The 18,856-nt window shown below is 41.0% G+C and overlaps 1 protein-coding gene across 6 annotated transcripts in view; it reads left to right on the top strand.

Moving 5' to 3' along the window:
- LOC140487885 (lysine-specific demethylase 4C-like) overlaps positions 1-18,856 on the top strand; it is a 427,159-nt gene that overhangs the window by 68,428 nt on the left and 339,875 nt on the right. For all 6 annotated transcript variants that reach the window (XR_011962962.1, XM_072587280.1, XM_072587271.1 and 3 more), the window contains one exon: positions 4,868-5,061. Coding sequence is in view for 5 of the 6 variants with exons in the window: in XM_072587280.1 (XP_072443381.1) it covers positions 4,868-5,061 (194 nt within the window). In the remaining variant the exon portion in view is untranslated. The remainder of the gene's footprint in view (positions 1-4,867; positions 5,062-18,856) is intronic.

Here is an 18,856-nt window from a genome sequence, read left to right as displayed (position 1 = left end):
TTGTTGTACAGTCAGTTCTTCTTTAACACGATGGTTGCATTCTTGTGCAACCCCACATTATAGAAAAATCATGGTTTAGAAACAGCACTTAAAGTGTTGGCTCTGTAATCTCATTAGATTTAAAAGTTTTAAAAGTTTGCACTGTAGAAACAGCATCCCCAGTTTGTCAGTTGCATTACAGTGAATTTGCATTGACGAAACAAATGTTATAACAGAATGACTTGTACAGAGAATCAGCATGAACTTGTGCTTCCTTCTACATCGTATTGATTATACAATTGAACCAAAAAGGTGTCTTTGTTACAACAAAAACATCAAATAGTTTTACTGACATGACAACAGTTGCTCAGCAGAATTCACACTGGTGCAATTACTGATTAATAACCTCCTGACAGCTGCATCGTGTAAAGAGGGGATTGTTGAAATCTGCCCAGGAATATCCTGAGCCTGGAAACCTACACAATAGACTAGGTATGCAGATATTCAGATTGGTCATGAATGAACCTGCTGGCTACGGGCTTCAGCCAAAATTTTGGGTCTGTGAGCTCTGTGACAGCGGTGGCCATTATGGAATTCTGACTGAGTATCAAATGCTGTGGTGTAGTGAAGTAGTAATTCCAAGAGGCAGCTGCTGACTTTAATGTTTCCATTGGTTTAAGGGGCTGGGGTAGGGGCTCCTCCTTTGCTGGCTAGATCATGAGTTAAATGTTACCCTGCATTCAGGGTGCTGATGGTTAAAAACACAAAGGTCCTGGGAAGCAGTGGTGAAACAGTCAATCAATATATTTTAATATTTCTCTTTGAGACCAAAGACACATCCATAGCCTGGTAGATAGACTGAAAGTAAAGTATGGCATATAAAGATGAATAAGAAAGAAACAATGAATAATCAAAATTGATATGAATGAGTAAAAATAATTTGTCTGTTAATAATTTATTATAGTGTTACAGTGCTTATTTTTATGTGGGTTACTATGACAGTGATGAAGCTCCACTGTGAAATTTGAGTAACTATTTTAGTACTGTTTCAGTATTAGTATGTGTTCTGAAAACATCATTAACATTCTGTTCAAGGAAAATGTATGTTCTCAGGACCTGCTTATAGATTAAATCTGATTATATTTTAAATGGTTATTTTTATTAATAATTTTTTGGCTATGGATGACATTATCAGAGCTACATTTGTTGCCCATTTTTTGTTTCTGAGAGAAGATAGTGTTGTACTTGATGAGGCAATGGCCTCATGGTTAATGTTGGAGACCCAGGTAATGTTCTCCCCTTGATAGACTGATTAGTAAAGTTAGATCACATGGGATTCAGGGAGAGTTTGCCAGGTAGATACAAATTGGCTTGACAGGAGACAGGGTGGTGGTGGAGGATTGTTTTTCCGACTGGAGTTTTATGACCAGCGATGTTGCGCAGGGATCAGTGCTGGGTCCACTGTTTGTCATTTATGTAAATGATTTGGATGAGAATTTAGGAGGCATGCTTAGTTGTGAATGACACCAAAATTGGTGGTATAGTGGACTGTGAAGACGGTCATCTCAGATTATGAATAGATCTTGATCAGTTAGGTCAGTCGACTGAGGAGTGGTAGAAAGAGTTCGATTTGGATAAATGTGTTGCATTTTGTAAAATGCCCAAAGGCAGAACTTATACAGTTAATGGTAGGGCGCTGGGTAATGTTGTCAAGCAGAGACACTTAGGGGTTCAGATACATAGTGTGATGATGCTGCTCCTTTACCAAGGTTATGTTGTCCTTGTTTTTTTCCAGAGAGGTTGTAAAAGACACACTCTGAAAAGTGTAAGTTTGAAGGGTTTTAGGGCCAGTTTGATTATAGCTAACAGATACTGCCTTAGGCAAAAGGCTCTTAAGTTTGGTGTTGGCGTTGCAACGTTTCAGTGTTTATGTTACCCCAGTAACATATCTGAGACAAGCATATACACTGACCATAACCCATTAAAGTTTTTGGAGAGGTTTAAGGCCAAAACTGCCAGACTGTTTAGATGGATCTTGTTATTACAGCTATTTAATTTGAAAATTGTGCATGTGGCAGGACAAGAAAAGGTGATTGCCAATGCATTGTTGAGATTTGAATGAGAAATGGAGGCGTTCGGTGACAGGAGTAAAGCAGATTTAAACAAAGTGTAGTCGTGCGTGCTTGCATGATTATTGTCGATGTAATGTATATGTATGCTGTAGAGTACTAACAATTTAAGCGGTTTTAAAATGAAGCCATCTTTGGATATTGAGAGTTCATTTTTTTTAAGGGAGGACGTGTGATGATGCTGCTCCTTTAACAAGGTTATGTTGTCCCTGTGTTTTTTCAGACAGGTTGTAAAAGACGTGGAATCCAAAAAAATCTAAGTTTGAAGGGTTTTCGGACCAATTTGACTAAAGCTAACAGATACTGCCTCAGGCAAAAGGCTTTTAAGTTTTAAAAAAAACACTTGTACAATGAAAGGGGAGTGGTCAGGTCACCCAGCTCAGTGGCACGGGGCGGCATGCTGGTGCAGTGGTTAGCACTACTGCCTCACAGCACCAGGGTCCCAAGTTCGATTCCAGCCTCGGGTGACTGTCTTGTGTGGAGTTTGCGCATTCTCCCTGTGTCTGCGTGGGTTTCCTCCGGGTGCTCCAGTTTCCTCCCACAGTGCAAAGATGTGCAGGTCAGGTGAATTGGCCATGCTAAATTGTCCATAGTGCTAGGTGCATTAGTCAGAGGGAAATGGATCTGGGTGGGTTGCTGTTTGGAGGGTCGGTGTGGACTGGTTGGGCTGAAGGGCCTGTTTCCACACTGTAGGGAATCTAATCCAATTTTTACTCTGGTTTGATTTGGTTTTCGGCAGTCTGGCTATACACTGAAAGTAGTCAGTGTTGTGAAGCTGCTGGACCCAGAGAAGCAGGTCCAGGCTGATCTTCCTCTCTCTCTGACTTCTCTCCTGTAAGACCCTATGTTTGGTTTTACCTTTTGTGCCAAGGGGATTTTATGTGGATTGTTGCAACTATTGGAACAGCATTATTTTGGTGGGATGACCTGTTGGGTTTTTGGAGAGGTTATTCGGTATTCTGTTCTCTTTTGTTTGTGTTTCATTCAGTAGTCTTGTACATAAATCCTGTTTTGTTTAAAGCTAAGTGTTTTGACCAACTGCTTCCCTCCTGGAATATCTGCGATACACCTGCTTAAAACAACAAGCAAAGTTAAAGTCTGGGCTACTTTCTTGAAATGTTTTGAGGCGGTATGGCCTGGTCCATAACAATAGTTCTTTTCAAGTTGCATCATAGGTAGGCAGGGTGATGAAGAAGACGTTTAGCATGCTTGCGTTCATTGCTGAGTTCATTGAATATAAAAGTTGAGAGTGTGGTGCTGGAAAAGCACAGCAGGTCAGCCAGCATCCAAGGATCAGGAGAATCGACGTTTCGAGCAACAGCCCTTCAGAAATGAGCAATGTTACCTGACCTGGGCATTTCCAGCACCACACATTTACTCTGATCTCCAGCATCTGCGGTCTTCATTTTCTTCTAATTGAATATAGGAGTTGGGACGCCATGTTGAGGTTGTTCAGCATGTTCATGAGGCCATTTTTGGAGTCCGGTGTATGGTTCTGGTCTCCCTGCGACAGAAAAGAGATTATTAAATTGGGGAGGATTCTGAAAGGTTTTACCAGGATGTTGCTGGGACTGGAGGATTTTACTTATCAGGAGAGGCTGAATAGCGTGGGACCTTTCTCCATGGAGTGTAGGAGATTGAGGGGTAACCTTATAGAGGTTTATAACATCATTGGGACAAGTATAAGGCAAACAGCACAGATCTTCCACTTAGAGTGAAGGATTCAAAACTTGGGGTCATATTTTTAAGGTGAGAGGAGAAAGACTTAAAAGGGACCTGAGGGGCAACATGCTTAACACAGTGTGATTCTTATGTGAAATGAACTGCCAGAGGAAGTGGGAGATGCAAGTACAGTTTCAACATTTAAAAGACATTTGCATAGATCCATGAATAGAAAGGATATGAGCCACATGTGGCAAGTGACGTTTGGGACACTTAGAGTCATAGAGATATACAGCATGGAAACAGAATCTTCAGTTCAGCTCGTCCATGCTGACCAGATTTTCTATATAAATCTATTCCCATTTGCTAGCATTTGGCCCATATCCCTCTAAACCCTTCCTATTCCTGTACCCATCCAGATGTATTTTAAATGTTGTAAATATACCAGTCTTTGCCACTTCCTTTGGCAGATCATTGTGTACATGCACCACCCTTTGCATGAAACCGTTGCCCCTTAGGTCCCTTTTATATCTTTGCCATCTCTCCTTAAACCTTCTAGTTTTGGATTCCCTTTTCCCGGGGAAAAGACCTAGCCTATTTACCCTATCCTTGCACTTCATGATTTTATAAACCTTTATAAGGTCACCTCTCAGCCACTGACACTTCAGGGAAAATAGCCTCAGCCTATTCATCCTCTCCCTAAAGCTCAAACCCTCCAACCCTGGCAACATATTCATAAGTCTTTTCTAAATCCTTTCAAATTTTACAACATTCTTCCGATAGGAAGGAGACCAGAATTGCATGCAATATTCCAAAACTGTCCTCACCAATGTCTTGTACAGCCACAACATGACTTGGTAAGTGCCCGTTGACGTCCCCAATTTTTCACAAAGCATGGAAAATTTCACTGATTTTCTAAAAATAGCAAAACATTCAAGCTGGGTATTAGTGACCCCATCCTGACTAGCATCAAACCAGCATAGCATAAACTTTTTAAATTATTTAGATTCTGACAGTGGCTTCGATTTTCTTGACCCCAACTGCATGAAACAGTTATACTATCCATAGGATTACTTCACAATTTAATTATTTTCCAGGATGTCGATGAGTGGAATATCAGTCGTTTGAATACTATTTTGGATGTGGTAGCAGAAGAAAGCGGCATAGCTATTGAAGGTGTAAATACACCATATTTGTACTTCGGCATGTGGAAAACAACATTTGCATGGCATACTGAAGATATGGATCTGTACAGCATTAACTATCTGCATTTTGGAGAGCCAAAATCTTGGTATGTATAACAGCATTTGTTTTATTTCTTGTTACATGTATTGAAGTCCTGGCAAAGATCATGTTTTTGTTTTGTTTTCCTCCTTTTAAAGATGTACTAAACGTTCTTTACATTTAATACAGTGATATATCATTATATTGAGGAGAAATAATGTTCCCTTAATTCTCCGATGTCCTGCTTACTAGTTATAAGAACTTGAGCTATTAGAGCAAGAGAAGACTTGTACTGCTCTTTGAACCTGATCTATTCTGTATGAACAAAGCTAATTTTGGGCTTCATCTCTACTCTTCTGCCTGCTCCCGATACCCCTTGACTCCCTGAGAGATGGAAAATTGTCTATCTCAGCCTTCAGTATAGTCAGCTTTGACATGTCTGCGACCCTCTGGGTTAGAAAATTCTAAATGTTTGCAACATGTCCAGTGAAGAAATTTCTCCTTATTTCAGTCCAAAATGACCATCTTATCCTGAAACTGTGCCCCCAGCAGAAACACAGTTCTACTGTGTCAAGTCTTTTCATAATCTTGAAAATGATACAATCACCTCTCAATCTTCAAAACTCCAGAGTATACACATTCAATTCACTCAGCCTCATATCATGGGACAGTTCTTTCATTCTGTGGGCAAATTTAGTGAATCTTTCCTGTGTCAACTCCAATGCAACTTTCTTAAATATGGTGTATCGTATTCCAGATATGGTATTGCCAAAACCTTGGACGATTTATTTTCCTAATTGTTTGCTTAACTTGCATGTTAACTTTTTCGTATTTTTTTGTGCAAGTACTTGCAGATCCCTCTGAACACCAACACTTACAAGCTTTATACATATTTTTAGAAAAATCTGCTTTTCTATTCTTATGACCAAAATGAATAACCTGAAACTTTTCCATCAGTTGTTCCTCATCTGTCCCCTTGTTTGCCCACTCACTTAACCTTTCCGTTTGCAGGTTCATTTGTATCCTTATAATAGTTTGCATTTGCATGTAACATCAACAAACTTGTATACATTATTTTCTCTGCCCTTAGTCTTTGTTATTTATATAGATTGTACATTGCTTAGGCCTCAGCATTTATCCTTGTGGCATTTCACTTGTTACAGCCTGTTGTTATAGACGAGACCAAACCCTCTCAAAATATTTTTAAGAGGATAGCACAGACCCTAATTTTCCTTATTTTAAAGGCAAATGCCAGGCATTGCTTTCCAGATGCAATTCAATTGGTCAAACTACCAGTCTTGAAGCAAAACACACTTTATTCATACACTATAGTTAAAATACAACAAAAGAAAGAAGAACTTGGAATAACAACTCTACTGGAAAGCTTACCAGAATAATAGATTATTTAACTACTAAACAGTAAGTGTTCCAATGTAGTAACATCCCATAAACACATATTTGGCGAAGGCAAATTTAGTATACAAGATTCTCATATACAGTTCTCCAGTCCAAGAGGGGAAAAATATCGAGAAAACTGAGAGACTATCAGGGAGAGATATTTTGCAGCTTCTAAACCCAGCTTCAAGACCCCAGCAACTGCTGCTACTACACATCCTGGTTCTGTGATCCCACCCATTTGGCTGTTTCTATTATTCCGATTTTAAAATAAAACCCCTAGGCGCCTCAAGCTATTTATTTTATGAGCTCCGAGTAGTCCAATTGGCACCTCTGTCTCAACCTTTCTTCATAAAAAAAAGCTGGGACAGAATACACCTCTTAAAGCCACTGAATCGTCATACTGTCAACTTGAAAATGCCTCATTTATCCCAATTCTCTGCTACTCATTTACCTGTCCTTTCTCTGTGCTAACATATCATCTTGCTAATGTATCACTTCTGCATGTGCCCTTATTTTGTGTCTTAACCTGCCCACATGGCACCTTATCAATTGTCTTTTAGGAATCCCAAGTATACAGCATCTGCTGGATTCTCTTTATCCTGCCAGTTACAGTTTCACAATATCGAACAAATTTATCAACTAGAGTTGCTCTTTCATTAAAACAGATTTGACTTATTCTAATCACTTTTCTCAGAACATTGTAAAGACTGCCTTTTTAAAAGGTTCCAGCACTTTGCGGATGATTGATGTCAAGCCAACTGGTCTGTATTTCCCTGCTTTCCCTTCCTTTCTTGAATATAGGTGTAACATTTAATAACTTGCAATCTGCTCAGACTGTCCCAGAGGGAATTTTGGAGAATCATAGTTAATACATGCGCTATATCTCAGCAGCGATATTTTTTGTCGTTTAGAATCTGGAATGTAGACCACACCTTGAGATAAGTTTATGCATATTATACTGACATCTGAGTGCTGTTTGTCTTCTGATTTTTGATTTGATCACTTTGCCGCTGGTAGGATTCAACTGACCGTAATGGACAGAGGAGACCCAATAATGTATTTGCACCATTTCAGGAATGGTATTGTGCTCTTACTGAAAGCTAGATGATTAGTTTTTGGGGTATTTATGTGTACGTGTATGAGAGTGAGCATGCACATACAAAATTAATACTAGATTGTCCACTTTAAATACTTGCCTTAAAATATTCTCAGAAGCCAATTGATGACTGTTCATAACTGACATTCTTTGCTTTGAAACAACAAATGAAGAACTTTATTCTGCACCCAATTTGAAGCAGATCACAGAATTTTCCATGTAATAGTATATTAGAATGTAAAAGTAATAACTTTTGTGACACTGGTTTTGATTTTTGTTGAGATGGACAAGTGTCTAGAACTTAGTTCAAGCAATTTATTCTATTTTGTTTGAAATTGTATCCAAGAAATTAACTAGATAGTCAGGTTTATGGGATAGTTTGTTCAGTAATTTCACAGCCCACGTTTTAAGGGAGCTTCAAATGAAATATGGGCTGTGAAATTACTGAACAAATTATCCCATAAACATGATCTATTTTTTATAATTTAATTTGATGCAACTGAAGGTTGCAGAATTCTGTAATGGTATGTTTGTTTCTTTTGCAGTGCCAGTTTGTTTACAAAAGAGATGAGTGAGTTACTTTGTGATCTATTGAAGGGTTGTGAAGATGTGTACCAGAAGAGTGCTCATGATGTTTGACATTTGCCACAGATAATGAAAAGTGAGGAAAGTAGCAGGTGCAGTGTGCAAGTAGGAAGAAAGAGTTTTAGTAAAGATTGAAAAAAAAGAAAGTACTTGAGATTTCTTTAGTAACTTTGCAACTGCAGGATGTTTGAACGCTTAACAGTCAATTATCGATTTTTTGAAATGTGTGGTCACAGTAGCAGTGCAGGAAATGCAACAATTGAATTTGTGCACAAGGCCTCACAACTGCAATTAAACAAAAGATCAGTTATACAGTCATAGTCATACAGCATGGAAGCAGACTCTTTGGTCCGACTAGTTCATGCCAACCATATTCCCAAACTGAAGTAGTCCCATTTAACTTGTGGTTGGCCCATGTCCCTCAAACTTTTTCTATTCATGTACTTCTCCAAATCTCTTCTAAATGTTCTAATTGTACCAGCATCTACCACTTCCCCAGGCAGTTCATTCCACACATGAATCACTTTGTGTAACAAACGTGGCCCCCAATGTTGTTTTTAAAACTTTCTACTCTCATCTTAAAAATATGTTCCAAGTTTTGAACTCTCCGCAGGGAAAGACCTTTGCTATACACCTTACGTATGCCCCTCATGATTTTGTAAACCTCCTGTAAGGTCAACACTCAACTTCCTACGCTCTATTAAAAAGAAAATCTAGCCTATCCGGCCTATTTTTATAACTCAAAAGTTCCATTCCTGGTAAATCTTTTCTGAACTATCTCCAATTTAATAATATTCTTCCTGTAGCCGGGTAACCAGAACTGCATACATTACCCCAGAAGAGGCCCCACCGTCTTGTGCAACCTCAACAGGATGTCTCAAGTCCTGTACTTAATAATCTGACCAATGAAGGCAAGTGTGCTAAATCGTTTGTAACCACCCTGTCTGCCTGTGATGCAACTTCTAAAGAAGTATGTACTTGAATCCCTAGGTTCTGTTCTCCAACACTACCCATTAATTGTATGAGTCCTGTCCTTGTTTCTTGTACTAAAATGCAATACCTTGCATTTATCCAAATTAAACTACATCTGCCAGTCCTCAACCCATTGGCCCAAGTGATCAAGATCTCTTTGTAAACTTAGATAACTTTCTTCTCTGTAGTGTACCGCCAATTTTGGTGTCATCCACAAAATAAATAATCATACCTCATAAGTTCTTATCCAAGTGGCTTGTATAAATGACAAACAAAAGTGGACCCAGTGTCCATCTTTGTGGAACTTCGCTGGTCACAGGTCTCCACCACTATCCTCTGTCTCCTAACACCAACTTTGTAACCAATTGACAAGCTCTCCCTGAGTTTCATGTGACCTAACTTTACTAATTAGTCTGCCATTCGGAACCTTGTTAAAGGCCTCACTAAAGTCCATAGAAACAATTTCTACTGCTCTGACCTCATTAATCTTTTTGGTTACTTCCTCAAAAAACTCAATCAAGTTTGTGAGACATGATTTCTCTTGTACAAAACCATGTGGACTATCCCTAATCGATCTTTGACCCTCCAAATGCATGTAAATTGCATTTTTCAGAATCACCTCCAACAGCAGTTTTAGTTATTGGCTGAGGTATCAGTGTTTTCCAGAGTTCTGGGGAAAATTTGGCTTGATGTTAGATGTGTCATAGAATTTTGCATTCTTTAATGACTAATCTTTCTGTTTTGTTTTACTAAATCTCCAATAGTTTTGTTTATGTGTTTTATAGAGATCTGTCTCTTGATTAAACATTCTTACATTATAAATCATAGGCCCCAAGTTATCTGAGAGCAGTGTTTTTAGAATTGTAAGACTGGATGATTAAGTTGCAACAATGGTCTTTAGTAGAGTGATGTTCTTTTCCTGTCGAATGTGGGGGATGAGGGATAATTTCAATATTACTGATGATAATGTTTGCAGGAAGTGTGCTTGGTTGCGAATCCTATGAGATCTTATGGTTAGGTTGGAGCAGCAGTTAGAGCAAATGATGAATTTACAGGAGCCAGGGTGGTGATGGATGACAGTTTCAGGAAGGTATAAAAACTGCAGGTACAGTCAGATGGATGGGTTACTTCTAAAAGAAGGAGAGGTAGCAGATATGTTAGGAGTCTACTGTGGCTATCCCCATCTCAAACAAATATGTTGTTTTGGAAAATGTAGGGGCTGATGGGCTCTCAGGGGAATGTAGCACTAACCGCCAGGTTTCTAGTACTGAGACTAGCACTAATGTAACAAGGGGTACATCAGGTTCCTAGTCATTGATTGATTGATTGTGATAGGGGACTCTCTAGTCAGAGGCACAGGCAGATGTTTCTGTGGTCAATAACGAGGGCATCAGAATGGTGTATTGTCTGTCTGGTGCCATGGTCAAGTTTGTCTCTGAGAGAGTGTAGGATATTCTCAAAGGAGGGAATGACCTGCTGGTCATTCTACACATTGGAACCAATGATATAGAAAGAGCAAAGTTCTGAGGAGAGAATATAGGAAATTAGGCAGGAAATTAGAAAGCCAGTTCTCGAGGTGAGTAATATCCGGATTACTCCCAGTATTATGCCAGTGAGATAAGGGATAATAGGGTAGAGCGGATGAAAATGTGGCTGAGTAGCTCGTGTAGGAGAGAAGGATTCACAGTTTTGGATCATATAGAATCTCTTCTGGAGTAGCAGTAACCTGTTTGGGAGAGGTCATAGCACAGAAACAGATAAGTGTATAATTTTAAGTATAGCCTTGCTGTAAATCTACAATAGTGAGGACAGTGGGTTCTTTCTTGATTATATGTTTTATTGATTAAATTTTAAAAGTATAAGCCATAAGTATTAAGTTAGCCTGGAACAGTGTTTTGTAGAGCAATAGGATGGTGCTATTTTCTGGGTCTGTAGATGGAAGGAGCAAAAATGGCCTTTAGTAGAGTGATATGCTCTTTTTGTTGGATGTGGGAGTTTCAAGAGAGTTTACTTGTTACTGAGGATTATATCTGCAATAAATATCATTGATTGCAAATCCTGTCTGGTCGAATGGATCGGTTGGAGCGACAGTTCCAGGCAATCAGGAATTTACAAGAGCAAGAGGGTGTGTTGGATGGCAGTGATAGGAAGGGAGAAAGCAACAGATACAGTCAGGTAAATAGGTTAACAGCAGGAAAGGTAGGAGAGGTAGTCAGGTAGTGCAGGAGTTTTGATTAGAGTGGTGCTGGAAAAGCACAGCAGTTCAGGCAGCATCCGAGGAGCAGTAAAATCAACGTTTCGGGCAAAAGCCCTTCATCAGGAATGAAGGCAGAGTGCCTGAAGGGTGGAGAGATAAATGAGAGGAGGGTGGGGGTGGGGGTGGGGAGAAAGTAGCATAGAGTACAGTAGGTGAGTGGGGGAGGGGATGAAGGTGATAGGTCAGGGAGGAGGGTGGAGTGGATAGGTGGAAAGGAAGGCAGCTCATGGGGACAGTGCTGAGCTGGGGTGAGGTGGGGGAAGGGGAAATTAAATTGGTGAAGTCCACCTTGATGCCCTGGGGTTGAAGTGTTCCGAAGCGGAAGATAAGGCGTTCTTCCTCCAGGCGTCGGGTGGTGAGGGAGCGGCGGTGAAGGAGGCCCAGGACCTCCATGTCCTTGGCTGAGTGGGAGGGGGAGTTGAAATGTTGGGCCACAGGGCGCTGTGGTTGATTGGTGCGGGTGTCCCCTTCAGAATCTCATCCTCTTCCCTTCTAGTGTTATTGGTTCCACTGTGTACAATGACCTTCTGCTGGTCTCTCTCCCCTTTCAGAGCATACTGCACTGTCTCTGAAACATCCTTGATCCTGGCACCAGGGAGGCAACACACCATTCTGATTTTTCGCTGCTGGCTGCAGAAATGTCTGTGTATGGCTCTGACTAGACTGTCCCCTAACACAATCAATTTCTTGGAACCCAACATAACCCTCATTACATTAGAGCCTGTCTTGATACCAGAAATTTGGCTGTTTGTGCTACATTCTTCTGAGAATCCATCACCCCCTCCATTTTGCAAATCAGCATACTTGTATGAAATGGGAATAGCCATAGATGACTCCTGCATTACCTAGGTAAAAACAATGACTGCAGATGCTGGAAACCAGAGTTTAGATTAGAGTGGTGCTGGAAAAGCACAGCAGTTCAGGAAGCAAGTCAAACAGCAGGGCAGGCAGGGACAAAGCAGAGAACAAGATAGGACTGATACATTGAATTGCATTTATTTCCATGCAAAAGACCAAACAGGGAAGGCAGATGGACTCAGGACATGGTTAGGAACATGGGACTGGGATATCATAGCAATTACAGAAACATGGCTCAGGGATGGGCAGGACTTGCAGCTTGATGATCCAGGATACAAATGCTGCAGGAAAGATAGAAAGGGAGGTAAGAGAGGAGGGGGAGTGGCATTTTTGACAAAGGATAGTATTACAGCTGTACTTATGGAGGATATTCCTGAAAATACATCCAGGGAAGTTATTTGGGTGGAACTGAGAAGTAAGAAAGGGATGACCACCTTATTGGGATTGCATTATAGACCCCCTAATAGTCAGCAAGAAATTGGGAATCAAAGTTGTAAGGAGATTTCAGTTATTTGTAAGACGAGTAGGGGATTTTAACTTGCCTAACGTAGACTGGGACTGCCATAGTGTTAAAGGTTTAGATGGAGAAGAACTTGTGAAGCATGTACAAGAAAATATTCTGATTCAGTTTGTGGATATACCTACTAGAGAAGGTGCAAACTTTGACCTACACTTGGGAAATAAGGCAGGGCAGGTGACTGAGGGAGCACTTTGGGGCCAGCACCATAATTCTATTTGTTTTAAAATAGTGATGGAAAAGAATAGACCAGATCTAAAAGTTGAAATTCTAAATTGGAGGAAGGCCAATTTTGATGGTATGAGGCAAGCACTTTCAGAAACTGATTGAGGGCAGATGGTTGCAGGTAAAGGGACAGCTGGAAAATGGGAAGCCTTCAGTAATGAGATAACGACAGTCCAGAGACTCTATATTCCTGTTAGAGTGAAAGGAAAGGCTGGTAGGTGTAGGGAATGCTGGACAACTAGAGAAATTGAGGGTTTGGTTAAGAAAAAGAAGGAAAGCATATGTCAGGATAGATTGAGTGAATCCTTAGAAGAATATAAAGACAGTAGGAGTATACTTAAGAGGGAAATCAGGAGGGCAAAAAGGGGGCATGAGATAGCTTTGGCAAAGAGGATTAAGGAGAATCCAAAGGGATTTTACAAATACATTAAGGACATAAGGGGAACTAGAGAGAGAAAATAGGGCCTCTCAAAGATCTTATCAGGCAGCATCTGAGGAGCAGGAGAATTGACGTTTTAGGGCAAAAGCCCTTCATCAGGAATGATGAAGGGCTTTTGCCCAAAATGTCAATTCTCCTGCTTCTTGGATGCTGCTTGATCTGTTGTGCTTTTCCAGCACCACACTCTACTCTAATCTCCAGCATCTCCTTCCTAAAGTCTCCTTGGATGCTGCCTGACCTGCTGCGCTTTTCCAGCAACACATTTTTCAGCTCTGATCTCCAGCATCTGCAGTCCTCCTAGTTCTGGTCTCCTTCCTGTCTGAGGGATGTTGTGAAACCTGTAAGGGTTCAGAAAAGATTTACAAAGATGTTGCCAAGGTTGGAGGATTTGTGCTATAGGGAGAGGTTGAATAGGCTGGGGCTGTTTTCTCTGGAGAGTCGGAGGCTGAGGGGTGACTTTATAGAGGTTTATAACATCATGAGGGGCATGGATAGACAAAGTATTTTCCCTGTAATGGGAGAGTCCAAAACTAGAGGGCATAGGTTTAGGGTGAGAGAGGAAAGATAACAGAGGAAAGAGAGAAAGGTAACATCTTCATGCAGAGGGTGGTGAGTGTATGGAATGAGATGCCAGAGGAAATGGTGGAGGCTGATGCAATTGCAACATTTAGAAGGCATCTGGATGGGTATATGAATAGCAAGGGTTTAGAGGGATATGGGCCAGATGCTGGCAAATGGGACCAGATTGGGTTGGGATGTGTGGTTGGCATGGATGAGTTAGACCGTGCTGTACATCGCTATGACTCTACGACCTGTTTAAGAAGGATGGGTTGCATTTGAATTGGAAGGGGGCTATATGTAGGACGTTTAAACTAGTCAGGGGGTGGGGAGGTGGTTGGCAACCAGAGAGACTGAATGAGTAGGGCTGATAATTTAAACTGCTTTTATTTCAATCCAAGAGGCCTGACTAGTAAGGCAGATGAATTGAGAACATAGCACTGGGATATCATAGCTGTTACAGAGATGTGACTCAGGGATGGACAGTCTGGCAGCCAAATATTTAGGATATGGATGCTGTAGGAACAATAGAAAGAAGGGCAAGAGAGGAGGGGTAATGAGGCTTTTGATTAAGGGTAACATTACTGCTGCACTTAGGAAGGATGTTCTTAGGAGTATGTCCAGTAAAGTTATTTGGGTGGAAGTGAGAAATAAGAAGGGGATGATCACCTGGTTGGGACTGTACTTTAGACCTGCCCATGTGATCAGTAGGAAATTGAGAAGCAAAGACTGGGACTGCCATAGTGTTAAAGGTTTAGATGGTGAGGAATTTAAGTGTATACAAGAAAATTTTCTTCTTCACTATGTGGATGTACCTACCAGAGGTGGAGCAAAACTTGATCTTCTCTTGGGAAATAAGACAGGGCAAGTGACTGAGGTGTCAGTGGGGAAGCACTTGGAAGCCAGTGATCATACTTCTATTAGTGATAGAAAAGGATAGCCCTGATCTAAAAGTTAAAATTTTGAATTGGAAGATGGCAAATTTTAATTGTCTTGCACAACAAAAGTTGACAGGGCATAGCAATTTGTAGGTAAAGGCATGACTGGAAGGTGGGAAGCCTTCAAAAATGAGAGTCCAGAGACAATAAGTTCCTGTGAAGGTGAAGGGTTAAACTGGTAAGGTGTTGAGAAATTGAGGTTCTGGTTAATAAAAGGAAGAAGTATATGTCAGGTGTAGACAGCAGGGATCACGCGAATCCCTTGAACAGTATAAGGGCAGGAGGAGCATACTTAAGAGGGAATTCAGGATATGAGATAGCTTTGACTTTGGGTTAAGTAGAATCCAAAGGGATTCTTCAAATATATTAAGGACAAAAGAGTATCAAGAGAGAGAATAGAGCCCGTTGAAGATCAGCAAGGCTCTCCATGTGTGAAACTGCAGGAGATGGGAGAGATACTAAATGTGTGTTTTGGGTCAGTGTTCACTGTGGACAAGGATATGGAAGCTAGAGAACTTGGGGGAATAAATAACCATACCTTGAAAAGTGTCCTTATTGCAGAGGCGATCCTAGACACCTTCAAATGCATAAAGGTGGATAAAACCTTGGGACCTGATAGGTGTACCCCAGAACTTTTTGGAAATCTGGAGAAGTGATTGTGGGTCCCTTGCTGAAATATTGTATCATTGATAGCCACAGGTGAGGTGCTGGAACTTTGGACATTGGCTAGTGTCATGCCACTATTTAAGAAAAGTGGTTAGAAAAATTTAGGGAACTATAGACTGGTGAGCCTGACATCAGAGGTTGTTGGAAGGGATTCTGAGGGACAGGATTTATGTGCATTTACAAAGGCAAGGACTAACTAGGGGTAGTCCACATGGCTTTATTGGTCAATGCATTGAGTGTAGGAGTTTGGAAGTTGCGTTGTGGCTGTTCAGGTAATTGTTTAGGCCACTCTTGGAATATTGTGATCAATTCTGGCCTCGCTGCTATAGGAAAGATGTTATGAAACTTGAAAGAGTTCAGAAAAGATTTATGAGGATGTTGCCAGGGTTGGAGGGTTTGAGCTATTGAGAGAGGCTAAATAGACTGATACTATTTTCCCTGGAGCATTGGAGACTGAGGGGTGACCTTATCGAAATTTATAAAATCATGAGGGGCATGGACAGGGTAATTAGGCAAGGTCTTTTAACCCAGCAGAGGTGAGTTCAAAACTAGAGGGCATAGGTTTAAGATGAGAGGTTAAAAGTATAAAAGGGACATTTTTGTTCTTCATGATGCGTGTATGAAATGAGCTGTCAGAGGACGTAGTGGAGACTGGTACGTTTAAAACATTTAAAAGGCATCTGAATGGGTATATGAGTGTCTGTCAGAGTGTGTGTGAGTGTTTGTGTAAAGGGGTATAAGTCTGTGAGAGGGTGTGGGTGTGGGAGTGTATGTGTGAGCATATGAGAGAAGGTCTGTGTGAGTGTATAGGTCTGTAGGAATGTCTGTGTGTGTGTGTGTGTGTGTGTGTGTATATAGTGCAATGGGGTGACCTGAAGTGTGACATGAATCGAGGACCACAACCACCTGATGAAGAAGCAGTGCTCTGAAAGCTCGTGCTTCCAAATAAACCTGTTGCACTATAACCTTGTGTTGTGTGAATTTTAACTTTGTACACCCCAGTCCAACACTGGCATCTCCAAATCAATACTTCAGCAGTGCATTTCCAGCGCAGTGTTTCTCTTGAAATAAATATTCTTTGCTGCTCGTGGAGCTAGGATTACAATTATTTATCAATTGAACTGCTTTGGCTGAGCCTTTGAGTAAAAATGGTGACCGGAAAAATGCTTCACTTCTACAAGCGTTCGGCAGCCCATTATCTATATGGACAAAGTGAACCACGAGAATGACTCCTGTTATGTACAACACCAGGCTGCTCATTGCTCTTAAACAAGTCTTACAGATTTTTTTAATGACTTGCTTTTGAGCAAGAGTGTGTGGTTATGCTCAACAGCAAGTACAGTGGATAGTTATCTGTGGAACTCGTATCTATACCTGGCTCTGCAAAACAAAATAGCCAGTTGGTTGAGTGAGTTGCTATGACTGGTTCAGAATGAATATTCCAAGCAGACATAGACTGTATAAGATTGGCATATCGATAGCCTTGTGTCTTTGTGCTCGTTTGACATTGTGAACCTATTTACGAATATGCTGCTTGTGTAATTGAATTTTCCTTTAACACCAGTGTAGGGCAAATCTCTGGAGAAGTGGCTGTTGGATTTATCACTGTGTTCCTTTATCACTCAGGCACAATAGTCATTATTTCACACCAGGGCCTCCAAATGGTGATATGGTGACTCAGTGGTTAGCATTGCTGCCTTGTAGCACCAGGGTGACTGTCTCTGCGGAGTTTGGATGTTCTCCCCATGTCTGCATGGGTTTCCTCATGGTGCTCTGGTTTCCTCCCATAGTCTAAAGTTGTGCAAGCTAGGTGGGTGGTTATGCCAAATTGCCCTGAAGTATCCAGGATGTGAAGATTAGGTGGATTAGCTGTGGTATATGTGGGGTTATGGGCATAGGGTGTGCTCGGTCTGAATGGGATGCTCTTCGCAGGGTTGATACGGATTTGACAGGCCAAATGATCTCTTTCTGCACTGTAATTAGACTTATTCAGTAACGTGAAATGTACCTGATCTGGGACTAAAGGGTGGCACGGTGGTTAGCACTGCTGCCTCGCAGTGCCAGGAACTGGAGTTCAATTCCAGCCTTGGGGGACTGTCTGTGTGGAGTTTGCATGTTCTCCCCATGGTTTCTACTTGGTGCTCTGTTTTTCTCCCACAGCCAAAAGATGTATAAGTTGGGTGGAATGGTCATGTTAAATTTGCACCATGTTGTTCAGGGATATGCATGCTAGGTGGCTTAGCCAAGATAAATGTGGGGTTACGGGGATAGGGTGATGTCTGGGTGGGGTGCTCTTCCAAGAGTTGGTGCAGACTTGATGGGCCAAATGGCTTCTTTCTACACTTGTATGGATTCTGTGATTCTAAGTTTGCAGATTACATGAAGGTCGGTGGAGGGGCAGGTAGTGGTGAGGAGGTGGGGAAGGTGCAGAAGGTTAGGAGAGTGGGCAGAGAAGTGGCAGATGGAATACGGTGTAGGAAAATGTGAGGTTTTGTGCTTTGGAAGGGAAAATAGAGGTGTAGAATTTTTTTTAATGGGGAAAGACTATGGAAATCTGAAGCACAAATGCTCTTAAGATTAACACATAGTGTCAGTTGGCAGTTAGTCAGGGAAATGCAATGTTAGCATTCATTTTGAAAGGGCGAGAATACAAGAGCGGGGATGTACTGCTGAGGCTGTGTAAGATTCTGTTCAGTTCACATTTGGGATATTATGAGCAGTTTTAGGATCCATATCTCAGGAATGATGTGCTGGCCTTTAAGATGTTCCAGAAAAGATATACAAAAATGATCCCAGAGGTGATAGAACAGTTGAGGACTTTGTGTCTGTATTTGATGGAGTTTAGAATGCTGAGGGAGGATCTCATTGAAATCTACAGAATACTGAAAGGCCGAGAGAGAGTGGTGCTGAAGTGGATGTTTCCACCCGTGGGAGAGACTACGATCTGAGGGCTTGGCCTCAGAGTGAAGGGATGAATGTTTAGAACTGAAGTGAGGAGAAATTTCTTCAATAAGAGTGCTGTTAATCTATGGATCTCATTGCCACAAAATGTTGTGGTGGCCATGTCATTGAGTGTGTTTAAAACAGATTAATAAGAGGAGAGGAGGGAGGAGATAATTGGATTGAGAAACATATCAGCTATAATCGAATGGCAGAGCAGACGTTATGGGCTGTATGGCCTAATTTTCTCTAATATCTTATGGTCTTATAGTCTTGACAAAATGTTACACAAAGAACAAACTTGTTGAACTATCCTATCCAGTAATATAAACAAATGTATAAATTAATTCAAAGTCCCATAAATCACTGTATGAAAATTTCGAAGCACTTGAAATCATTTGTAAACTATTAAA

This window comes from Chiloscyllium punctatum, chromosome 2, assembly GCF_047496795.1.
Source record: "Chiloscyllium punctatum isolate Juve2018m chromosome 2, sChiPun1.3, whole genome shotgun sequence".
Classification (NCBI taxonomy): domain Eukaryota; kingdom Metazoa; phylum Chordata; class Chondrichthyes; order Orectolobiformes; family Hemiscylliidae; genus Chiloscyllium; species Chiloscyllium punctatum.
The sequence above is the reverse complement of the archived record's forward strand: the minus strand, read 5'-3'. Positions and strand labels throughout refer to the sequence as shown.